Source organism: Pteropus medius, unplaced genomic scaffold (assembly GCF_902729225.1).
Source record: "Pteropus medius unplaced genomic scaffold, Ma_sr-lr_union100, whole genome shotgun sequence".
Classification (NCBI taxonomy): domain Eukaryota; kingdom Metazoa; phylum Chordata; class Mammalia; order Chiroptera; family Pteropodidae; genus Pteropus; species Pteropus medius.
In genome coordinates, this window is record NW_024342473.1 from 9786374 (window position 1) to 9812917 (window position 26544).

Genomic DNA, 26544 nt, shown 5'->3' on the forward strand with positions numbered 1-26544 from the left:
TTTAGTGCTTTTTAATTCATCCCACAAATGAGTGCCAGCTAAATGCAAAGCACAATGCTAGGTGCTGAGAATATGTATTATGACTCTCACAAACTTTGTATTTCTTAGTGCTTTTTATTTCAATTCTTTTGGTATATCTAAGTGTCAGAAAGTGAATATATACATACAAAATTCAAAACGACTTCTTAAAATGGTTTTAGTATTGGCCAGTCACTGACATCTTTATTTTGAAAGTTTGAATTGTCAAATATGTCTAAAGTGCATTCTTGCAGCTAATCAATAGCAGCATTTGTTTTGTTTATAAAACCTTAATATTCAGACAAGAGCTGGAAAAGTCACAATAAAAAATAAAGCGTGATCTAGATATATTCTTCCTTAATCACCCAAGACAAACACTTGCATGAATTAGTTTATAAGTATACAAATATACAAAAATAGCATTATTAAAAAGTTCATGCAGCAATGAGAAAAGGGGGGTCTTTCTCTATTAATATTAAATATGGCAAGGGATATAAAAAGTTTGTTGAATCCTAAATGTCTTTGGAACCAGACAGAAATCTCTGATCTAGGCCAGTGTATGATGTATCTGAGGTCTGTGATAGTCAAAGTTGGACTTCTACAAGATGACTCAGAAGACTCCTTCTGGCATGGTCTTGAAGAAATTACCGACACAAAATGTTCTTTCATTAATTAGACTGTCAGTTCATGGCTTCTTGCGCCTAAAACGTGAAAACCAACATTTAGTGTTGAATTTCGCAATCAATAACACATTCAATTTAATCTCTAGGAGGGCTTTAAGAGAATTTGTGGTTTATCATGGAAAAAATTCAAGTCCTTCTGAAAAAGTAAATAACTTATAAAATATGCTTATCTAGTACTAAATTAAAAAAATAGGACTTCGTATCTTTATCCTGTTATAATGATTTTCTAAATGGTCTAAGGAATACATGTTAAATATGGACACATAGATTTACAGAGGTAGATATTTTAAAAGAAGTTTTACTAATATAGAAAAAGAATGGGCCAGATTCTTGGGTATGTGTTTAATAGAAGAGGGAAATGTATGATTCCTTTCCCAACCATAAATTCCATCATTGTTTTACTTTAGTGAACATTTAAGTGCAGTAAGAAGACCAAGAGGCAAGTTAGGAAAGAATGCATTACAAGAAGAGCCTTTAGCCTCCCCTCCTTATAGATGATCTCAGTTCGGCTTCTGTAAGCTTTTAGCATTGGCAAAATATGAAAAAGAGTGAGCCAGTCTTCCATGATCTCCTGTTCTTGCAGCTCTAATTGCTCTTATCAAGCTTTCCAAAGTTATCAGCACTGCTGCTGCCTACTGTAGTCTGCCAGTAGGGCCAGTAGTCTAAAGGGTAAACAAGGGATGGTAGGGAGAAATGATGGTGGTGGAAATATTAGAGGAGAGAAAACAGACACAGGCCCCAACTCACTTGGGTTGTGCGTGATGCTGATATCCAGGACCCAGTTGAGATCCTGCTCTCATCTCTACAGCCACAGAACACTGATAGGAAAATTACAGAAGAGGAAAAGATCAGTTTCTCTTCAGCAGTCTATAAAACACAATTCTGTTAGGTTCAACCAAGGTGAAATCCAACATTGCTTTCTAGTTCAGCACAGGCACCTATGTTAAGATACTAACATATACTTTAGAGATCATCCAGGTAAATTTCCTTATTTTATATAAGGAAAAGGAGTTGTTGAGAAAGTTTGTGGCCAGGGCCAGGGCCAGAGTCTGGCCTCCTCGTCCCCACTTTCCCACACTCTTTCCATATGAGCTTCTCATCAGGAATAACAGTTCCATAGGGAAGTTCTGCTTCTGAGATTCCCATGAATCTGATGTGAATTCTTGTTATTCTAGAATGATGCTTTAAGACTCGATCCTTGGACCCTATCCCTCTGTGCTGAAAACGGGCTTTGAGCCAAAGAGCTCCAGTAAGACCAGACCTAAAGAAATAAATACCTTCACTGGTTTGCTAAGACAGGCCTATAGGCTGCACTGGCAATGGGAGATCAGACCTCAGGTACAAAAAACTACAGCTGTGAGGCTTAAAATATGACATCCCTAATTTTTAGTAAGCAGACAGATATTTCATTTTTACCCCTACCCTTGTTTCTACATCGGTCCATTCAGACTCTGCACCATCTGGTTGGGCAGGTGTTACTGTGGAAGATCTCCGTTTTCGACTATGGAAAAAGGGGAACATGATGCAATAATTATTTTTGTATCTAAGAACAGGAAAAATATTAGAAATAGGGAAATACCACTGCATTTCTTTAGAAAATTAATGATACATTTTATAGGTTATTATTCTGTTCCTCAAGAATGAGCAATTAAGAAAATGACAGCTGTCTAAAGAGATACATTTGATGATTACTCACCCAGTTGGTGATTCTTGCTTCAAAGTCTCAATATCAGTAAACTGAACAGATTGTCCACCACCCCTTGTTTTATAAACGTCACCCTAGAGCCAAGAGAAAAGATCACATTACACTTTGATACACTCAAATGATGAATATATATATTTCAAATTGAATTTAAAATTACTGTTTTATAAAATCTCCCATCCACAAAATCAGATGGTGCTTGGGAACTGATGGGTTTGTACTATTAAAATACTTTAGAAATTTGAGTACATAGCCCTCACTAAAGAAGTCCCATGCAATATAATCAGTAACATTCTTAACTGCAGAAAATAATATTCCTTTTTGTTTAACCTATAATATAAATACTACCGTAGGATCAAGAAATCTGCCAGAAGTTTCTAAATGTTCTAAGGCCTTATACTTTCCTCAGTGGGTATGCCACCTCCCTCATATTCAAATGGAAGTAGTCTTATATGAAACTATAGTTACAATAAGAACCATCCTTTAAATTGAATTTGAAATGAAAAACTTTTTTTCCCAGACTTGTCTTTTACTTCCCTGATTATTCATTAACTCTAGGATCAGGGGAAAAGTCTTCTACACATAGAAAGGGAAGAGCTTTGGGTAGCCCAATACTAAGTAATTTTGACTGGTCAGGTTTTAATGTAGGCTTTTTATCTTGAACTGACAGAAAGCAAAGGTAGTTGGTTGTTTAGGTTAACTTTTAAAGTAGGGGTTAAAACTAAATATACATTAATTAAAAGTACATAATATGTCTGGAATTCTATCAAACCTGAGAATCTAAGCTTCATTCATTAGAAAGCAAATTTAGTCCTAGTTTAACAAGTTCGGAACCTAAGCAGTTACTTTAGTTTTGTAACAGAGGTCATATCAAATACCCATTTATTTTTCAGTTGACACTGCCTGTGTGTCACGAAAGGAATAGAAGAGTAAATGGTTTTTTGTTAGGTTGACTTTTTGTATATTTTTTTCACCTGTGTAAATTTGTTTTTACCTTAATTAGTTTAGTTTCAATCTCCCCATCGGAGGCTAGTTCCTGGTGGGTCAGCATGTACTTCTCACACTTAGCTAGTGCCTTTTCATTTGCAACAGATACTGTGATGGCATGAGGGACATGTGGCTGCATGACTGTTTCAGTTTGCACGTTAGAGGCAGGCTTATGATCTACCCATCTGTCTCCTGCAGAGCGTGATCGTCTGTGTCGGAGACGAAGTGGTGGTACATTCTGATCAGGTTGAAAGGAATCAAGAAACAAGCATAACCCAGAATTAATTTAAAGGTATTATTAGAAGTGCAGCAGGTTTGGCTACATTAGTTGGTGACAATATCAAAACAAATTCGTAAACCTTTTCAAAAGCTAAATATGTTATTCAAATAATTTAAATGTTGTCTTTGTATTTAAACACAAAACCAACATCTTTTAACACCAGCTTGTATATTGTACATTCTACCAAGGCATTCCCTTTCAACAAAGAAGGAAATATTCGGGTAATGCTGCTAGTCTTTTCTACATAGGTGTTATTCAAGACAAATGATTTATTTTGCATTCTCGATCAAAAACCAATATTTCTGCCTGCTATTGTAAAGTAATCTATTAGGTCCATAACTATGTTAAAAGCTTCAATAAGATCAATAAAAGCCTAAACATGTCATAGGCCTCTAAACAAAAGAGAAAACACTCTACACAGACAAAAAAAAAAAAAAAAAAGCTGAAGGGGCTATATAGTACAAAATGCTAAAGAACATGAGGTATAGTAAGAACCCTATGCATAAAATGATAAAAAGAATATAAATAAAGTACTTCTGATTACTTTCTGAAATTTTAAAATCTCTAAACAGAACTTCATGAAAAATTCAAACACAACAATGGCTAAAACACACCAACTTTTTTTCTCCCAAACATTCCGTAAAGGTTCCAAGAACCAGATAGAGAAATATAGTATCAAATCAGTCTCTATCATTCAATAAAAAACGAGTTGCTTCCAAATGTCATGTAAATTTGGGAAAGTTAAAGTTAGCACATTTAACCTAATAAAAAATATTTCACATGTTGGAGAGTTAATATTTGAAGCAATGAGGTTTTTTTGGAACTTTTCAAACAACTTTGTAAAACTGAAAGCAAATGAAACAGTCTGCCACAGGCCAAACCCTTTGAAGCTGGTCAAGCATGAAGATCCCAATTTCAAAATGCATATCTGGAGAACTGAAGCATTTCCTCTATATAATTATAAGAAACAAATGAAGCACCAGTGACAAATCATGATAGTATAAAACATGGGCAATAGTTTGCCTGTAAAGATACTTAAGCCTTACAGCAAGCAGGAAACTTTCCATTCTTATACTGGCTTATTGTTGAAAAGAAAGTCTTGATCTCATGTTCTACCATTTGGCAAAAGTGATAGTTTTCTTGAACACATTTAGCAATAAGTATTCTGAAACAAGCTTTGGAAAGATCATAGACTTAACAGACTACGATCTTATGAAATAAATGACACTTAAAATTTCTTCCTCACTGAAGTATAATTTTAGTCCACCTGACATAATTTTGACCAAAGAACCCAAAAGCATAGATACTTTTCTGCTGCACTTCTAAGAGAATTTGATTTCACATGAGAAATTAAAGGATCTCTAGTAAATCCTCTTAAATATCTCATTGCCAAATTAGGTATTACATTAATGTTGACCAGGCATAAGAAGGCCTTGAATAGTTTTGTCTACAAGCTTTCACGAAATATAGGGGATTTATTAGAGTTGATCAGAAAGACCAGTCACCATAATTTGTTCCCTAAAAAGGTTTAAAGCATTATCTGCAAAGTAAAGAACGTAAGAGACTTTAAAATCTGTTGTTTTCGTAAATTACCTTGGAATTCATCACCACCCCTTAATAATCAGGAATGCAGGCCACCTGAATGAAATTTTTCTGTACTCAAAATTATACAAGAAAATCTGAAGCAGATATTTACTATAAGATTAATTTGTTTAGAAGAAAAATTCTAAAACAGCTATATTAAGATTTTACTAAATGTAAGTTCACAAGTAGTAACTTGGTTCATTTATTCAGATCAAAGGCAAAATTTTACCATAATCCTTAAGACAAAAACATAAACATAAACTTGTTTAAATATCCTTGAATGAGGCAGAGCCCTTGTAAATTGAAATAAAGGTCTTATGATTAAAAGCAATTTATTGGGCACAGTGAACCTTCAGTAATTACAAACAACTGGCTTGGACTCTTCAAAAACAGTCCAATGTTATGAAAAAAAAAAAAAAAGAGGGAGACTATTTTATATTAAAAGAGATTAAAGAGATGTAATAACGACATGCAATGTATTCATCTTGATAGGATCATGGATTAAAAAAAGAAAAGCCATTACTGGGACAGCTGGGAAAATGTAAACATGAACTGTATATTATACTGGGACAACTGGGAAAATGTAAACATGAACTGTATATTAGAGGATATTTATTCTAAGTAAACGTTAACTTTCTTAGGTGTGATAAAGTTTGTGGTTATATAGGACAGTGTCCTTATTCTTAGAGATAAAGTATCACGAAGTCTGATTTACTTTCAAAGGTTCAAGGAAAAAATGTTTACGAATCTAAATTAACAATTGGTAAATCTAAGTAAGGGAGAAAAGATGATACTACCATTCAGCTTTTCTCTGGGTTTGAAATTTTTCAAAATAAACGTTTGGGAAAACAGATTTAAAAATAAAAGTTCAAAAGCAGCAAAAATCTAATTTGGAGAAGAATATCCAAAAGAAAAAAATTGTAAAATGTGCTCTAAGCCATTCATATTCACATGCTCATTAGCTTATGAAATGAAAAGCACCAAACACTCTGGCATGTGCCCCAGTGACTGTGTTCACTGAACGAGAGGCATTATTTCTGTTGTCAAAGTGTGTAGGCTTTTTCAGCTAAAGAGCTAGGCCTCAATTTTGGGGTGATTCGATCTTTCAAATCTACTAACATAAAAATTACTTTGTTTATATTGGAGCTCGCCCATCTTTCAGTTGAACTTTCTGAACCAAGTTACAACAACACAAGATTAAAATCTGTTGCTACAATGCTTTAAAATAATACTGGCACTAACCCTGCAGCAATGATCCTCTTCTATTTCTATCTCATTTCTGAATGTAGGTACCACCTCCCTGCCTTCAGTCCAGTACATCCCTCGCCTTCTGTCTGACACGATACAAGTTTTACTTTGTCCTGGCTCCTGCTGCCTACGCCTTGCAATGGATGTGACATTGAGAGGTGTGTTGTACGGAGGAATTTTCTGCTCCCACTCCGAAATACAGGAAGCTACAGAAATGCTGCTGCAAGAGTTAGAGCGCCTATGTAGTTGTGGCTGGCTCATGAGTTGCTGGCCGTTGGAAATCTGAGCAATATAGTTACTAGAAAGCTAAAAAAATTGAGAGAAATTAATGAGCAAGACTGAAAAACTGAGAGGAACAACTTTCTATAATTTTAGCACATGACAATAACATTATAATTATTTGTACTAAATTACTAAATTTTTATACAAAATTTTACTAAATTTGTTTATATTAAATTTTTAAGTTATATAGAACTTTGATAAGTAATATAAAACAAAAAAATGATTCTCATAGAAATAGCCACCTAATCTGAACAGATTTCCTCTAGTCCTAAATTAGTATACAACTACAAACAACTTACGGGTACTGGCGATGGAGAAACAGATCTTTGAGGAGCTTTTTCTTGATCTCGCGCCCGAGAGGGTCTCTCTGGCTTTTCAGTTTTGGGTTCAGTAACAATAGCCTTTAGTTGTTTCAGTTTTTCATCTTTCACCCAGAGTTTATTTTGCATCTCCAGCTGTTTAGCTGCCACTCGACGCTCCTACAGATTATCAATGGCAGTACATATTCTGATTCAGTTATACTAAACAAGTACACAAGATTATTGAAACACCTTTTCCTAAAAATGAAAGTTCTCCAATTCTTCCTAACTATGCTTCGTATAATGCTAATTAATTTGTCATGAATTTTTAAAACAGAGAAAGGAAACAGAATGAACTGAATAGGCTACTATTACTGCCACCACCAAAACCCTACCCCAAAGACAGAAATCCAAAACACGACGATTTGAAATAAATCACCAGTCTGCAGTAATCACTACAGGAATGACACTCACGCATTCTTTCTCCCATTTCATTGTTGTTTCTGTCACCATGCCTTGTAACCTGGCTTCTAGTCTGCGTTTGTCAGAAAACTGTCGCTGAAGTTTCTGATTCTGGGTTTCAAGTTCCTGCTGCAGATTGCGCTTATCTTCTTCATAGATAGTAGTTGTTTTCTCTAAAATTTCAATCTGGAAGGCAGACTATTATGTTTATAGTTGGTTTGTAAAAATTACATATAGCTCTAAAATAATCCCTTTCATAATTTATTTATGCAAGCATAGTTGTAGAAAGAAAAGTCACGGAGAAAGCAATTTCCCCTAAAATTCCATCAGAATTCCTACCTCCTTCCTAGAAATGAGAATATTTAAACAAGTTCTTCATTGAATGACTAAGTTATAATTGACGTAATGTGAAAAGTACTTTCCCCTAACATTCAGGCCTCAAATATTATTTAAGGCTATTTTCAGAATAGAGAACACTGTATTGGTTGAAACTGGCTTCTCTCTAGAATGAATGTGTACCCCCTAAATGATCCTTTGTAAATAAAGGAACAAACATATATTACCCAGTAATAACAAACAAACAAAACACAAGCTATAACCAAAGCTAAACTCTAGAAAGCCCTCTTGAAAGATCACTTGTTTGGGCCAGAGAACATTCTCTTCAACTGCTAAAATCTAATTCATAAAATTAAAGAGTATAATATCCCTTTTATACTTTTCACTCACATTTCCTCTTTTTTTGGGGTAGGATGGAGATTAGTAAATAACTCAGTGATAACTAGGAGTAAGCAGTGGTTACAGGCCTGTACAGTAGAATAGCTAAGTCAAAGGTCAGTAGTAAATAGTCAGCACATATATCTATTATAATATCAAAACCAACCTTATATTCTAAAGTTTTGTTTTTCTTCTCCAGTCGTTCTATTTCCAATTTCTGTCCTGAGATCACCTTTTCTTTTTCATTTAGTTTTCCTTGAATGTAGTTTTCTTTATTTAAAACACCATTGTCAAATTCTTGCAACATAGCTTTAAAAGTAACAGCTAAAACAAAAACATGCAGGTTTTGTTTACTCGAATTCCAAAATAATGAAGTCTACTTTTATTAGCTGACATTATATAAAAAATACAGCTGTTCAGCAAATTTGTTTGAGAATGTCTTATAATCAGAAAAGGAAGGAAATCAAGAATTTGATTCTCAAACCTACAAAAGACACAGTCATAGAAACTGTGTTTATAACGAAAATACTGTCTTTCATTTTGTTCTATGACACCCCTTTCCCAATCCTTATGGGTAAATAATATGCTTCAGAACAACAAATGAAAAACAGAAATAACACTAGATTTATTTTAGGGACAGTTAGATTCAACTTGAAATCTCTAGTACACCATTTACTAGTTATATGATTTAGGCAAGTTATTTTTCCTGAGCACATTTCCTCATTTCAAAATGTGGATATAAATACCATTATCTCACGCCTTTCTTGTGAAGATTAAAATGAAATGATGATGATAAAAACAGTAGGTATATTCATCCAGGACTAGCTATATGTACCAAGCTGTTCGTTCTTCTACATGATTTTCATACATTATCTCATTTATCTTCACAACACCCTTTGAGGTAGGAACAAGTATAATCTCCATTTTGCAGACAGGGAAACTAATAGAAAGGATTAATTTTCCCTAAGGCACAGTTATTAAGATGTAATATGTTAAGTGCCTTGCAAATAAGTAACTAGTTAGGAACTACAAAATAGCTATTACTCCTTTGTGTCCATCACTGTTAATTTTAAAAAAGGAGAGAATACATGCCAACTTTTTATTTGCTTTTACTTGGAATATAAAAAAGAGCTGTGGGAAAAGTTCATCAGTCTAATTAAACAATGCCTTGAGCACTACAAAGTACAGGACAAAATAACCCTTCTTTAAAGATCTGTCCTACCACAGAACTGATTTATTGCAAATTTATGGAGTTAAAATGATTGCAAATGGTTTTTGCCCTTACATTGTTTGTTAAACTCATCAGTCATCATTTGTCGTAGTTGATGGCGTTTCTCTAAAGCTTCAATCAGCCTCGGGAGAGTCTGCTCATCATTGATATCCAAAATTTCACAGGATGGCAAAGGTGGAAAACTCTGTAAAACCACTTCTGTAACCAGTAGTTCTGTATTGAATTATAAAAAATTATAAAAAGTTACACAGGAAAGAGCTTATTTTAAAAAGTTTAACATTGTGATTAACAGCCTAAATCCAATTAACCGTGTGCTTTTTGAGTTGTCATAATCATACTTCCTTAAAAATTAGCTGTAAAAAAGGAAAAGGTAAAAAAAAATGTGTTAGTAACAAAAGAAATCTCATACATTGGTTCAGATTTTTTTTTGCACTTGGTTTTTGAGGGAAAGAGAAGTAAACAGTTCTCTTATATGAAAGAGATTGAAGGGAGAGACACACAAACTAATTAGTGGGCAAATGACCCAACACCAAATCATACCAACTGGACCTGCCCGAGCATGATTCCTGAATCGCCGTCCAGGCGTTAAACCACATATTGCCTTGTCTACAGGTCTTGCTACTTCAACTTCTTGGGTCACTTCCGCAAATCTCATGACTTGCTAAGATACAAAACAGAGTTGTTTTATTAAAAAATTTTTACTAATAAACGTATCCAAGCCTTTCTTAAGAAATTACTAAAACAAATTGGTCATCAGTTCATTTCTGTAACTAATGGTTCTCTATCAATTTTTTTAAAATGTTCAAAATGTCATTCTTCACACCCAAATAGTTTTCTCTGCAGAAACTCAGACCGTATAGGATAAATACGTTAAAATTACCAAGCTTTCTTCATAATCTTCGGCCTTTGGATTCACACACACAATCATGCGTACTTTTCCTTCTCCATCAAAGTAGTTCTTAAATAGATGAGTTAACTTTGAATCGCGATATGGAACCATCTATAAATACATTCAAATCCACATAAAGATAAACATATAAGGTAAAAGCACACAAACAAAACTATACAAATGATGAAAGGCTGTTGTTTACCTTGTTAGTTCCATACATTTGGTTCTCTCTCAGGACTTCCATACATGTTCTTAGTGTCATTAGTGACTGGTTAATGTTACCTGACAGGAAAATATATACAGATGACAATAGAGTAGCTATTATTTGAAAACAATAGAGTAGCTAGAGTATGGTCTGTTTGCTTATAAAATCTCTTTCATAGAAGTATTAGTTGGAAATTACAAACAGATTTTAGTGGCTCAGTTTAAAGAGCTATCTGTTCATGATCCAGCAGTATTTTGGGAGTATTTTAACAGCAGCGTTTCAAGAGAGGTTAAATCTCATTCAGAGATTCTATCAAAAGGACTTGCCACTGAATGCAACATTACACTTCATGACCCATAGTTTCTTCCAGACCTTAAATTCTTTGAAAGAAAATATTAAATGGAGGTGTTTAATATCCTCTCATTAAAATATTATCTCAAAAGCATGACAATTTCAGGCTATAGTTGGTTCTACTACTCACACTGTAGACTCCCTGGCACCCAAAGGGGCTCTTGTTTCTGACAGTCAAGTGTCTTAGGATCCAGCTAACTATCCTCTTTACAGCTGAAGATTTCTTGGGTGGCATACTTTTTATTTCTGACCACTCTTGTTTCGATTTCTGAACCAAGGTGAGTCTGACAGATTAAACAAGGGTCCAATAACACAGATCTCACCTGCATAAACTTCCAAAAGTACGTAAGAATTTGTTTTGTGTCAAATTCTTGACTAAGGTCAGCTAACTCCACTATGCTTTTATCCTTTATCCTTGTCCACCTCTCAAAACACATGGCTCATCTGTATCCCCATACGATTCCGCGATTCATGATTTCTCTTTCTTGACCCCAACTCCCAATGTCTTTTCTTCTTCCACTGTGCTCTGTTAGTAGACTTCCCTAAATCCTCATACGTCTCACAGAACAATCCATTCACCCCTCTTCCTAATGGCCAGGAGTTTTTAACCTGGGGTCCATGTTGCCCATGGGTACATTTTAGGGAATCTGCATTCTTATATGGGAGATAAATTACATCTTTATTTTTACTGACCTCTGAAATTTAGCAAGTCTTTTAATTATGAATGTAGGCAAAAAAAAAAAAAATCTAATTGTAATCCTATATATTTTATGTCATCCATTCAGAAATATTATTCTGAGAAGTGTCCTCAGGTGTCACCCTGCACCCGTGGCAGAAAGCCCTGTAACTTCACCCTTATTTTCCCATAAGGGCAGTGCTTCCCCCTGCATTCCTGGAGCCTTTTTGAGTAAAAGTTGCTTGTTTTCTAAAGCCTGACATTTTATAAGGATGGGGAACAGAGGGAGGCCAGCATTTGCCTAATTCCTCGCTGCTACCTTCAAATGTTCCTCCTATATGCCAGCTCCTGGGTCATTTCAGTATTGTGAGGATCCCTCTAACATAATGTAAATGGGCCTGGACCTCAACTCCAGTCACTCTTTATCTCCTCACCACTGTAGCTACACAACCATGCCCAAACCCTGAACTGCGCCTCTGGAAACCCGAAGCTGTCACATGTCTCAACCACAATCTCCTTTTCTTCTACTTCTCACTCCCTAACTTTAGTCACACCTGTTTCTCACCCTTATTAACAACAACAGTCCTTTCTGTTTTCTATCCCTTAAGCATCAGAACCTTCAGGTTTCTACTTTCTTCCCAATGCAGATCTACCTCTTTTCCCATCAAGGTTAATCCTTCTTCTGACCTGGATTCCCTATCTTTTTATACAGTAGCCCCCCCAAACCATACCACAGATAGTATTAGGCACAGTAAAAGATTAACAACAATAATCAAAATACTGTAAAAAGTTATGTGAATGTAGTGGCATCATTAAGTAAAATAAGGGTTCTTGAACACAGGCACTTTCACAAGTAAAATAAGGGTTCTGGAACACAAGCACTTTCACAAGTAAAATAAGGGTTCTTGAACACAAGCACTTAGCATAGTCAATCTGATAACCGAGTAGGACAGTGCAAGATTTCATAATGTTACTCAGAATGGTCCAAAATTTATAGGTTATGAATTTTTATTTCTGGACTTTCCCATTTAATATATTTGGATGGCAGTTGACTCAGGTAACTGAAACTATGGAAAGTGAACCCGCAGATAAGGGGGCATTACTGCATACACATACATAAATAACATTGTATGTGTATCTTTTAGTCATTTCATAATCTGTCAAGTCACCTAGCTACCACCTTCTCTCTCCTTCCCAGGGTTTTTAAATTAATCATCTCAAAGATTTGTTGTTCTTCCTCTTGTTCCTATCTGTTCTGTACGAATACTCTTATCTCCCCCATTGCGTCAAACATTTCTCTACTGGCAAAACCTAAACCTATAAACCTCAAGTCAAAGCTCTCTCCTTCCAAAACCTCTGCATGCAGTTACTAGCACTTCCACTTGAATAATTTGAACATATCCCAAACTCATTAACTGCCTACACTTGCCCCTCAAACTGCTTCTCCTCAATCAAGATCTTCCTCTTCTTTACTCTCCACATCTAGGTGGACCTACTTCCTAACTAGCTTAGTTTGTCTGACCTTTGCCTCCAGGTCACCACACAATTACTTACCTGAATTACTGCAAAAAGGCTCCTAACTGCTTTTCATATCTAGATTTGCCCTGGTAAGTTAATTCTCTACACGGGGAAAACGATCTTTCTAAAAGACTAATTTTTCCAATGACTTTAAGAGGAGGCTGTATAACAGTAGTTTTGAGAGTCCAAACCAACCTGGGTTTGAACCCAGGCTCCATCCTTAAGAAAATTACTTCTCCCAACCTATTTCCTCATCTGAAAAATGAGTTTGATACACTCCTGAAGTCAGAATCAAGAAATTAAGCCCATGCATAGTACATACTATGATATACTATTCCCTTAATAATTGGTAGCCACCATTATTCCCTCAAGATAAAATTCAGATTTCTTAATATGATAGAAATGGGTTTTCGTGACCTTGCCTTGCTCTGCTGCCTCAGTTATCATAGTTCACCATCCATATCCTCCACTTCAGCTACCTGACCCCGCCATGTTCTTTCAGGACTGGTCTGATTACAAGTGGCTGCCTCCTCTGTCAGGGATAATGCCTTTAGTCCTATCCTTCTTCATAGGGCTCACTCCTCAATTTAAGTGTCAATTCCATGAATTCTTCCCCCACACCCCACCCTCAAAGCTCCCTCACCCCTAGACTGGATGAGGCAGCTCTACTCTCTACTCTCACAGTACCTGTGATCATTTCCAACATACTCTACTGCAACCGTCTAGTTATCTGCCTATCTCTTGTACTACACTGGGCTCTCTAGGGCAAGCTCCATCCTTTATATCTGTGTTCAATTCCTGACACACAGTAGGTACTACATCAATGTTAACATAAAACATAACTTCAATGGCTATATAAAGATTAAAAAAAAGAAACAGATTTCCTTTCAATTGGATTTGTGTTCAAAGAGTTTTCCCATCTTTGGAAGCTGATTTTTACCACTCTGGATGCTGGACTGTTAATAACTTCACTTTAAGGACCCAGTACTAACAGTACCAGCAATAGATATAACAGACTCTTTCAATATGAATATAACATATTTTAGTAATTTTTCCATGTTCTTAATCAGTGCATTGTAAGATACCAAATCAGCATAACTAAAGAAACAGCACTGACCACTAAACCAAGCATCTGAGTTATGAAATTGAACATAATTATGTGTAAACCTCCTATCAATAAGACTGATAAACTGACACTGCAGTTTTGAAAGTTGTAGCAATAAGTAAGTACTATGCTTCACTCACCAGCTTCACGTAATCTGTTCCCTTCTGCTTTTGTCCGGTTAGTTCTTTCACTTCCAGCAAGATCTACCAAGGACAATTGGCTTATAGTGATTTGTTCTTTTTCCTGAAGGGAAGATCATAATGCCAACAACATAACATGAGCTATACTGATTTACATTGTCCTTTAAATATATTCAGATCAACAAATTATATTATGAATATATTTGCATAATATGAAAATGTACCAGAAGGGGTAAAGGCTATATATAAAGTTTTGGGGAAGAGTTTGCTAAAAGCATGTGATAAATATACGCACAACACTAATGATCACTTGTCCATTGTCTGGTCTTCTATGTTATAGTTAGCTCCATAAGAGCAAGAACTCTGCCTTCTAACAACTTTATCTCCGGCACCTTGCACACTGGCTAGCACTCAGCAGGAGGCTCAATGAATATCTGCTAAATAGTGAGTCTAGAACAAGGCTATCCTAAATTTTTCTATAATCAGATATTTAATAATTTTATCTAATAATATTTTTATGAGAAATGAAAGTCAAGTGGTACATAACTGATACTGTAATAGTAAATGTGATTCAAAAGAAATCAAGTGTATGTGGAAGCTTGACTTATAAGCATTTTCTGGCTAACATTTATTGAGTGCTGCCTGTAAACCAAACACTGGAGTAAACTTGATATGTACTACCACCTTTAATCCTCTCGACATTATGAGGTGTTTATTACAGTTAGGTAAGATAGCTAGTAAATTAATAGGAATCAGAATTTGATCTCTGGTGGTCTTTAGTATTATGCTGTACCATCTCCTTCTGTCACCTGGAAACCTCCATGATACCACAATTTCATAATATATTTTGAATAGAATTACACTTTAATAGCTTAACATTATTAAATGATTTATATTAGGTGCAAATGCTCTAATTGATGTTAAGCCCTATAGCATGACAGGCCCAGCAGTAAATAGTGATCAGTAGTTAGGAGGCCCTATTGGCCTATCAGGCAAGAGAAGGACAACTTATAATTGGCCATCTCCTGAAGTGTACCTTCCCTGGAAAGTTAATTGCTGACATTTTAAAACCATTAACTGAATTTCCACATATGAGTCTTTGGAAATAAAACAATGAATCACACATTTTTCTTATTTCTTCTATTAAAGAGAATTATAAAGATTTGTAAATCCTTCACAGGAAAATTCCAGGCTTTAAGATTCAACAGCCAATTTCCCAAAACCATCTGATGGAACAATTAAAGTCATCATTTATATATAAATTCTAGAGCAATTTCCATTATAATGAAACCTCCCTTATCAAATTCCAAAAATTAAGGACTTAGTTAGAACAAGAAAAATTCCACACACTACAACTTTACCTGTAAGACATTATCCCCATCTGCATCCAGTGGAGCTTGAACTAATTTAATGTTGAACACGCTATGAGAACGGCTAGACTCACGATTCAAATGTGTGTTAGCAATACGTCTCTTTTTCTGGCCTATGATGACAGAAAAATCATCGATCAAACCTGAACCCAGCCATTTCAGTATACATGCTTTTTACTAAGCCAAAAAGTACTGCTGTCAAATATATTTATCATTTTATAGTTATCTAATTTTAACTCTAACCTCTCCAGAAAACTTCAAAAGCCTCCTCAACAGATTTTACTTCTACTTCTGTACATCCTGCAACATACATGTTATGGTTCTTATCTTCACGAAGCAATTTAGATTGCGGAGGTCTATGAGAAAGAAAAAGAAAAACATTAGTTTCCTAAATTAAGAGTTACTAATATCTCAACTTAAGACTGGGACTAAAATGCAAGGCAACAATGACACCTATTCTTATAATGGAAATAAGCCTAAGCAAGACCCCAGAAAAATATTAAACAGATAACTATAACTATAAGGATATACAGTCAAGATTAGTTACATTAACAGGATAACAAGAACCTATTTTGCTTTAAAAGTTTTGCTCTAATTTGTTCTAACAAAGCACATGAAACACTTATTAAACAGAAATCAAAGTAGTATTATAGCAACATCATATGCATAGGTTAAGCATCAAAGTATAGCATTGTCCTAATTTTAAAAGAGCAACAGACAGAGCTGGTTCTGACCTTAATGTAAGAAAAAAAAATTCAGAACAAGTTTGGTATATACCAGGAGTGGCAATCCTTCTAAAGTAGCTGGTCAAGTTTTAGTCTGTATGGCAAAATAAGGGTGGGAAAGGATGCTGCCAGTTTGGCCTAAGTCTTGTGAAAAGTGGGGGTAGAAACATTTACCAGCCACCATCACTCAATGGCAGATTTTTCAGGAAGCAAGGAGGGGCTCATATGTAGTAGCCAGCCCACTGCCAATGAAAAACCACCTACATGCAAACATGCCACAGATGCCAAACACTAGTATAACTGCACCCTTCTCCTTAATAAAAGAGCCAACACCATCACATACACAAAGTCTGTGTTCCTCATGGGCGTGCTGCAACTGTTCCACCTACCAAAAGAATAAGGTATAAGTTACAAGTTACTGTTTCTACAGCAGCTATATCAAGAGCAACATGTTCAGTCCACAGTATGTGACAGTCACAATGAGTCCTATCTTTAAAATTCTCCACTTGCAGTATTTCTTCATTGTATTGGAAAAAACACTAAATGTTAATCAGCTCAAAAAGCAGTTATACACCTCCCTAACAAATTAAATCTAAATTCAGTGCCAAATAAGCGCCCTGTGAATTCATTCAAGGAGTTACCAGAAAGGTTACAAGACATAAGTCACATTTGTCAGTCCTTTTTGTTTAACTAAATAAAATCAATAGTCTCCTTTGAAAATAATCTCACTTAGAACAAACCAAACAGAAACTTGGCACATGTGAAGACGTGAAACTGATAGCAATGAACGACATCACAAAACTTTAGGAAAATGGGTACACAGAACAGGGACTTTGAAACAAATGGAAAAGTAGTTGTATAACGTAAAAAAAGGTGGATATACTGAAACCTGTTCTCAGTCTAATGGTTTTTTTAAATCCAGCTATTTCTCCAATAATGTTGGATTAGACATACACACAAAAGTTAAATATAAAACACAGGTCTTCATATTATTTATCCCCTGAGAGGTCCTACTAAAGAGGGCACTGAAGATAAGCATTTAGCTTAAGAATAAAACCATCAACTCAGGAACAAGATATCAACATTAGACGTGAATGCAGATTTATCATTTGTGAACCAGGTTGTAATTGGTCTTCATTCTCGGCAAGACCCAAGGAAATCTAAGGAATAGTCTTTTAACTCTGGCAGAATGTCAATACAGATGTCACTTCATATTCATCAATGAGGGAAGGTGTGTATCAGTTGTACAGACAACTTTAGGCTCCATTCTATACAGATCACCAAGACACAGATAGCTGAAATGGCTACAAACTCCCAACACTGTCAGGTTCTTGAAAGGTAACCCCAGGGCACATCTATAGGGACACTGCCTTATACAATTAAGGTCCTTCTTAAAATATAGCCCAGGGCCAAGAGTTTTCAAAAGTAATGTCTAAGATGAATATTCAGGTCTTTCTCCTCCTTAGATGTCTTAACCCAGTAGGTCCCTAATATACCTGCATATCTAGTTAATAATAAAATGACCCATTGAGCACTAACTAACTGCATGATATACAAGTTATATTTCATTTTGAAAGCAAAAGTAAGCCTTTGCCACTTACAGCTGAGGAAACTAAGACTTACTGAGATTAAGCAGCTAAGAAGGGGCTCTCTTCACTACTTACTTTGGCTTTATGGGATCAAACGAAACTTCTTCCAATAGATCATATATGTAATTATTATATATTTCAATATAAGAGACAAATACACCATAGACACTATCTTCATCAACCTCTTCTGCTTTGCAAAATTCTTGTAAATTTATCATATCTGCAAACTCTGGGTCTGCTTGTCGTCTGAAAAAGGGGGAAAAAAAAGCCAAAAAGTCTGATCTTATACATTGAGTTAATATCAAAAGTAAATGATCCCAAAGGGAAACTAAAAGATATAACATAAATGACCTGCCATTACAATCAGAAATGCACAAAATAACTTTATTCACACTCACAGTTGGCCAACAATATTCCCATGTCCTCCCAGATACACAGCACAGGCTTTTATACTCTCTCCCACCCAGAGAGGCACCTTCTCTAAGTAGTAATTCAAAGGCAGTGTGCTCAAAACAAAATGGCAACAAAAAAAACATGTGAGCAAATAAACTTAGGAACATTCCTCATCTTTGATCTCATTAAAGTCAACTGTCAGACCATCTTCTCAGCTTCACGTTTTTCTTGTTCACCATTTCCTATGCCCGAGGAAACCACTGGACAGGGTTCCCTTAGGCCCTGTGTTGCATACAAATGTAATCACTTACTTGATAGCAGGGGTCTTTGGATGGGGCATGGCTTCTCTTTTCTGCCGTTCTAATAAGGCATCAACTTCACACTGTATATCCATGCTATTCCTATCATTACACTTAAAAACCTGAAGTAGGGGCAAAAATCAGACCATAATTTTGAGAATTTGACTTAAATAGTAAGAAACATGTTTAAGAAATAAGAAACATAGTAAATGCAATTTAAATATATATAAAGTTTCAAAATGTGTCCAATGCTAATGTAGCCAATTCGTTCTCCCTTAATACTATTGTATCCATAAGAATCTTGGCCATGTCCTCAAGTGAGACAGTTACAACACAAAAGAATTACACTTACATATCGTTTAGCTTGAAATGACCCGATACTGTTAAAGATCATGCCCAAACAACGAGGAAGTAGCCCTCCTTCCCCTGGAGAACCAGTCATGGTGTGAGTTTTCCCACTTCCCGTCACACCATATGTAAAAAGGAGACCTACAACAGAGCAAGCAATCACACTGGGTTACATTTCTTCACTGTATTAAAAAATACTTAAAAATTAACCAGCTCAAAGTAGCAGGTTTAACACCACCCCAACAAATCTGAATTCAAAGCTGAATATAAACCAAATGTGTTAAGTAACAAAAAAGTGTTATCAGAGGGGGAGAAAAAGAAAAACCCAACAAAGTTCCAAGAATCATACCATTCTTGCCATGAATAAGGTCGTCTACCAAGGGATTAGCCACAACATCAAAGAGCTCCTTCTGGGTAGTATGAGTGCCAAATACTTGTTTAAATGAATACTGAGTCTGTGGAGAAGGAAAAATAAAAAGCATAAATGGATTCCACTATATCTAGGCTAGAAACGCATCTGCTTAAACTTATTCAGATGTTTCTTTATGAACTCTTAAGATGTAGAGGCAAAGTATGAATGGTCTTTAAACTTGGAACCCTTAAAAACAGTCATGACGTACCTACTTAATTATATCAATTATAAATTGTTAAATATTTAGTTATAACTATTGAAGAGAATGTAGAAAAATCTTAAGCCCACTAATGCTTCATAAACGAAGGCTGATTTTGTTTTAATTAAATGACCAAAATCAAAAGGTATTATGACTGATAGACTTATGAAAATCCTCAAGTACTACTTCATTTTACTGCTTTCTATTTTGTTTTAAATAAAGGTGTCATTTTAAATGGCATAGCAGCATAGAACCAAGTATTTTGATGTACTGGTTTTTTTAAAACCAGCAATAAACTGTAAATATAAACTCATGTGAGTTCTTATATGAAATAAAACTTTAAATAAATTTGGACCTTTAAGAAAGCAAACTTCAACATCAAATTGCATTCAAAACATGATTATAATAAAGAATAACCATATTACCAAAAATATTGCCAAACTCCTATTTTAAAACTTAGATTGGAGATGTAAATTAAAACATCCTAATTGTCCAGGGGCTGGAGTTTTATTATTATTTATTTTTCTTATTTTCTAGTTTTATTGGACTGCAGACATTGCAATTGTTTCTTCAGGTTTCCTGAATTTCTTGCTGTTTTCGCTTCATGAATATCAGTGCTAAGTTATCTAGTACATGAGTATTCTTCAGAATTTATTATGGATTACAACTTTTATCAAATGGCTTTTTTCTGTTTTACACCCTTTACCTTAAATTCTCCCTGCTCAGATATCGTGACTCTTATGTTTTTAAAATTAGCAATTTTGTCCCCCCAATGTATAGATCAATACACAACAGCTGACACTTAGCACTGATCATGTCCCAAGCACTGCCTTAGCATCATGGCAAATCGTTCCACTATTACAATGTCTGAGGTAGGTACTAATTATTATGCTTATTTTATAACTTATTAAAGATTGCACACCTATTTCAGCTAGGCTAACTCTTACCTTTGCAAAAAATTTTTTTTCCAATCCTGTGAAACAGCTCTAGAATTCACAAAAAGAACAAAGAATCTTAGAACTGGAAGAATACATACAAGATAGTGCTGGCAGGTTAGATGAACTCCAAGTCCTCAGGAACAAACCTCTCCTTTCCAGGTGAAGAAAATTGAGGCAAAGGAGGAACTTGCCCCAAGCCCATGGAGTTAATTAGTGTCAAAGCCATTTCCAGCCCAATGCTCTTTCCATTATTCAGTGTTGCCTTCTGTCAAGAGCGGAAGAACTTTTCATCTCCACCAAACCTTCTTGTACTACTTACACATACTGGAAATTGAGTCTAATAAGTAAAATTCAGTAAGTCAGATTTCAACTATTTTACATCTTCAGAGGCCTACTTCTCCGTGAAGCCTTTCTGGACCATTAATTCATGCTTAATCCATATTTATTGAGTGTTTGGCAAACAGGACAGAGAAGATGCATATCCCGTGAAGCTTACATTATACCAGGGAATAGAGACAACAAACAAGTAAATAAATCTATAGATGGTGTAAGCGCTATCAATGAAGTTCACACAGTACAGATCAGGTGGGGAGAGGTGCTACTTCTGATGGGGCAGTCTGGACACACTCTCTGAGGAGGTGATATTTAAGCTGAAACATAAGGATGAGGAGCTATCCATGCTAAGAACCAAGGGAAAAGAAGTCCAAGCCAAGGGAACAGCCCTGAGGCAGAATTCTGGTTTATCTAAGGAATCCAGGATTGGATGAGTAGTACTAAGAGATGGGGTGGCCAGATGGACAGGAGGCAGATTAAGCAGGATTGTGCCTATTTAAAAACTTTATTCCTTGCAAGATTTTAAACAGGAAAATGGTGAGATCTGACTTTAAAGATCACTCTGGCTGCTCTGTAGGAAACAGGTTAGAGAAGATCTGCAGTGGAAGCAGACAGTTCAGTGAGGCTTCAGCACAGCCTTGCCAATGCTATTCAGAGTAAGGTCAGCAAACCAGTGCCCTTCTGAGAACTGTTGGTTTCCAATTTAGGAGGAGGTAACTGCAGAAATTAAGAGTAAATGTTCAGAAACTTTTGTAGCCATGACATGGCTGCAACATCTCAGAATGTGATCAATAGGCTTATCTCACTAAACAGACTATGAACCTGTTCTGTGTTGTCTAGTTGACATGGTTAGTTCCATGCAGCAAAGCTGCACAAAAGTATCAGTCACAGTGCACTGAAAAAAGCTGTTCCTTCACTAGAGTTTGAGAAACACTGGTCTCCATGATTAATAACAGGGCTCGGACGAGGGTGATCACAATGGAAATAGAAAAGACAATTTCAAGAAATACACTATAATAGAAGTAGTAGGACCTACTGATGAATGGGATATGAGGGACACCAGAGAAAGGTAGGAACAAGGTTTCTGGCTTGAGTAAATAGACAGACAGTGGCACCATTTAGTAAGAAGATAGGGGAGGAAGTGATTTAGAGGGAAAAAATATTGACAGTTCTTCTAGACTTGTAAAATTTGAGATGCCTATGTGACATCCAAGTAGTGGATGTTCAAGTTTAGAGCTAGAGAAAAGGTTTAGGCTGGAGATAAATATTTCAGAATTATTACCTGGTAATCAACATTTAAAGCCAGGGAAAAGTATAGATAGAGAATAGAGGCCAGGTATAGCCCAACCTGGTATTTAGAGGTCGGAAAAGGAGGAACGCACAAAAGAGTGACCAAGGAGAGACAGAACATGGAAAGTTGGAGGGGGACAGGAGAGTGTTTCAGAAAGGAGGGTGTTCCTGAGAAAAAGATTATAATGAGGACGAAAAGGTGTCCATCAAATTTAGCAGCAAAGAGGCCACTGATTGGCTTTTGATGAGCAATTTCACTTAAGTGTACAAAGGAGTAAATGGTAGCTTGAATGTAGATAATGCAGCCTGAATTAATCCTTTCTTCTGCATTCCCATAGTTCTTATAGCTCAACCACCTTTCTGTCTTATCTCTATGAAGATTATTTGTTTACCATCTGTGCCAACTAAGCTATAAGCTCCATAAGGCCAAGGACTGTGTCTCACACATTTTAAAAAATCTCCTTCCACCCTCCAGCTTAGCACACTTGTTGAACTGAACTGAACTCACTTTATTCAACATTTTACTAAAAATAAAAACACTTTATAAGAAGTAGATACAAGTATACAATGTCTACTAAATGCTATTTTATCTCTACACATGAAATTTTGTGCACGTGTTTGTGCATATGTGTGTGTATATATATGAACTTCCTAGCACGATCATATATCTTTCCATATTAAACTCTAACATATGCTCTAAGAAGCAATAAATACCCAGTTCAAGAAATTATCCTCTAAAAGCAATCTTCTAACCCCAGTATACTAAAGGTGTGTCTAAATATTACAGGAATTAAAAATACTTTTGGTATAATGGTTATAGTAAAGAAATAAGTCTTTCAAAAATGTGGAAACACATGAATTTTGTTAAATTTAAAAATGGAAAAGCCACTCAGGAAAGATCAAGTAAAAACAGCTTGGTTCCAATAGGAAGTACCTCCTTATAGTCTCCATTTCGGTTGAGTCTGTAACCCTCAGGAGTATGAAGCTGAACAGTTGTATTATTGATCACTTCTATGCAACACTCGTGATCAGGAAAGCTCAGTGGGCGCACCCTACAGTATACCTGAAAATACAGGAACATACTTAAAGAACAGAGGTTGACTTTTTACCTGACTTACCATTTAAACTTCCCATTCATTCTTTCAATAAATATTTAGTCTCTTAAGAAATCAGTATAAACTTAGATCTATGAAAACTAAAACCTGTTACCTAAGACCATCAAATACAGATTTTAGAGATGATATGAGAGATTTTAAATGCGCATAAAATTAAAACAAATTTTGATAACAAAAGCACCAAATCCACAGCTTCTCATCACTATTGTATCAGCACAAATTTAAGTTATACTACTACTAATATAAAAATCTCTAAAAATCCGTAAGATATCACACAATGAGAATTATTTGAAAATCTATTAGAATTCTTTGGAATTGGATGTCAGTTAAAATTTGCCAGCTTAACACTTAATATACAAACAAGTAGGTACAAGAGCTGTAATGTAGTTTTCTTAATCAGTGATAGGGTTGAGGAAAACTGGTCAGCTGTATGTGCAAAGCATCTGGTTCCCTCAACTCAGACCAAAAGACATACTCCAGTGAAGGGAAGATTTAAAATATTCCAATGCAAACCAAACTTCTTGTGTTTGTCATTTGCTTTTAAAAGTTCCCAAGCCTGAAATTAGTAAAGTACATGCAATTATGTATAGTCAGTCATTAGACTGAACTAAACTGTTCTACACCAAAGCTTTAATGAAACTTGGTCCCCAAAAGCATGGAATTTGGGGCTTTCCTCATGAAGTGTGCCATCAGTCAGTGTATAACAGTCCTAAAGATGGGAGAGGATGCTCATCAAAGCAGAAAGTGATCCCCCATCTCAGAGAGTACGAAGAATTCTCTGGGATAGATTTTTCATTATCTAACTTTTCAAATTATAACTAGTTATAGGAAATGTTGTCGACAACCAAAAACTCCATTACTTCATTTTACTGGACCAGTCCTACACAGAAACAAAATTTCAAAGCTGGAACCAGCCTTAAGCAATTTAGTACAGTCTTTTTAAATGTTCTTTGACTCCACTTCTACCTCTCCATCCCTTCCAAGGATACACATAAGACATAAAATATGAAGAAAGAATATACACACATAAATTCACAGAGAGACCTTACCCCAACTGGGTCTTTAAGACTTGTTTGGGATCCTTTTTTCACTACAGGTTTCCTGGGTGTCTTAGTCCTCCTGGTCATAGATTAAAAAACAAACAAACAAAACAAAACAATATTTCACTTCAATACTAATAGCTTGCATTAGTAGATAAGTGTTTGTGGCATGCATAATCCAAAAGTAAAATTTGGTTCAGGAGACATTTTTGATACTAAATATACCTAACTTTATATTTAAAATAGTGTGGATATTTTCTTAAGCAACCATTAGGCACTATAAATTTGAAAATCTATAGATAATTGACCATACTTAGCTTGAAAGACATTTGTATACGTGCATAAGCACACACTGCACCAACAGCCATTACCAAGGCAGAATGGCAAGTGATTAACTTTAATAAATTATAAAAAATGCAGATAGAGGAATCCATTCTTTCATCAACATTTATGTCTCTATTTTCAAAGAACAACTCAAATTCAAATTCTCAAAACTTATCATCCTTTGTCCCCAAGCAAAATGTGGTCCCCAAGCTGCAATTTCTTGCTCTTTAGTGTGGAAAAAAAAGGGGGGGGGACAATGGGCCCAAAACGGAATCAGCTGTACTAAGCCCACATCACCAAATTAAGACTTAATACCTAACCTAATTGCAAGTTTAGTCTCTCCCAGGAATGTAATCTCAGCCAGTCTGTATAGAATTTCCTGGTCAGCACTAATGAGGTAATTCACCTCATAGTTCCCTGTAGTCAGCCAAAGAAAGGTGCCCTTGCCTGGAACAATCTGCCCTTTGCTTGTTTCTGCCCCTTTCTCCCTATAAAAGTCTCCCATTTTGTACCGCTCCTCAGATCTTTCTAATTGTTAAACGGGATGCTGCCTGATTCATGAATTGTTTAATAAAGGCTGTAAGATTTTTAAAATTTATTCAGTTGAATTTTGTTTTTAATCAGTAGAGACAATAGAAAAAGATATTATGATTTATTCCACCATTTCTCTAGCATGCTCTCCCATCCCCGACGTATCTATACGGTGGATTAACATTTAACACTAAAATTAAGTGAAATTATTGGCTTGGACTATAGACTACTTTCTATAAAATATTTTCTCAACATTTTCCCAGATGAAACAAGCAAATTAGTGTTTTAAGTCCAAAATATTATGGTAGGTTTACTTAAACTCAACACTTAAAAAAGAAAGATATTGACTTTGGTCTGCTAAGAACACAAATTGTCTTTTGAAAATGAGTAGCTACACAATAATTACAAAGTCAACGCTCTTCTTTGCCCAATTCTTTCTCTACGCAGTAGCAGTCAAGGAAATGCACTGCGCAGAAAATACCACCTTAATGGGGAATGTGGGCGGATACATCTTCGGCCAAAGAACGGGGCAAAAGTAACCCGCCTATACGACGGGATGGTCTCGGCCTCCCGGCCACCGAGCTGGGCTGTGAAAAGCACACAATGCTCAGGACTTCCAGGGCGTGAGACCACCTGGTCAATCCAAACACCAGAGCGCAACACTCGGCTCCACTCATGACACGACCGCGCACTAACTGGGCAAAATGCAGCCTGAGAGTACAGCGCTGGTGGCCAGGAGGGAAAAGGAGGACTTAGAGAGTTGGAGGAGGCGGCCCCGAGCCAGGTGGAAGGCAACCCAGCTAACGGGAACCGAGGTGGCGGCACAAACCTTATCCCCTCCCCCGACTTGGGGCCGACGTCTCCGGGCCGCGAGACTGCGGACGCCCGGCTCCGGGGGTTGAGGTGCGAGCCAGCTGGGTCTCGGCTCTACGGCTCCCCCAGAGCAATCCATGTGGGGGTTCCCACTTTGGGGGCTCCGCCCGGGCAGCGCGGGGCTCGGTGCAGACTGCGCGGCCCGCGGCGGGCGGCGGCGCGAAGAGACGCCAGCCCCAGAGGCGCGGCATGGCCGGGGTTCCGCGGCCCCGTACTCACGCTGGCTTCATGGTAGCAGGCTCCGTGATGCCTAGACGCGCGCGCGGGACGCCAAGCTCGCTGGAAGGGCTGGCGAGGACAGCGGGTCGCAGAAACGAGCCGCACGAAACTGGACGCTACGGCTGAGACGCTTTGCTCGGTCAAGCCCCGCCGCACGGCTGCGAGCCCAGGT

At 36.4% G+C, this 26544-nt stretch overlaps 1 protein-coding gene across 8 annotated transcripts; it reads right to left on the reverse strand.

The window, feature by feature from the left end:
• Positions 1–98: 98 nt before the first annotated feature.
• On the reverse strand, positions 99–26544 carry KIF23 (kinesin family member 23). 8 transcript variants are annotated; one of them, XM_039865181.1, is made up of 25 exons: positions 26373–26544; positions 24435–24504; positions 23205–23333; positions 20657–20695; positions 19448–19553; positions 19103–19239; positions 18763–18872; positions 18134–18304; positions 16813–16854; positions 15988–16100; positions 15736–15857; positions 14375–14477; positions 10582–10661; positions 10371–10490; positions 10031–10151; positions 9545–9703; positions 8426–8583; positions 7558–7743; positions 7084–7263; positions 6497–6808; positions 3398–3628; positions 2398–2480; positions 2124–2202; positions 1449–1519; positions 99–719 (listed from the first exon to the last, which is right to left on the reverse strand). In XM_039865181.1, exons 1-25 carry the CDS (start codon positions 26381–26383, stop codon positions 704–706), a joined length of 2949 nt encoding a protein of 982 aa, XP_039721115.1. In that variant the 5' UTR covers positions 26384–26544; the 3' UTR covers positions 99–703. The 8 variants fall into 8 exon arrangements, with proteins under 8 accessions (XP_039721115.1, XP_039721116.1, XP_039721117.1 ...); XM_039865182.1 differs by having other exon boundaries at positions 7558–7731; positions 26373–26543; XM_039865183.1 differs by lacking the exon at positions 20657–20695 and having other exon boundaries at positions 26373–26543.

What these genes read in the sequence shown, in the direction of transcription:
- KIF23 (XM_039865181.1), bottom strand. An exon ending in GTCTTAAAGACCCAGTTGGG is followed by an intron (nt 23,334 to 24,434) that starts GTAAGGTCTCTC and finishes CTGTATTTTCAG; the next exon opens with GTATACTGTAGGGTGCGCCC. An exon ending in TTTTGAAGTTTTCTGGAGAG is followed by an intron (nt 15,858 to 15,987) that starts GTTAGAGTTAAA and finishes CTGTCATCATAG; the next exon opens with GCCAGAAAAAGAGACGTATT.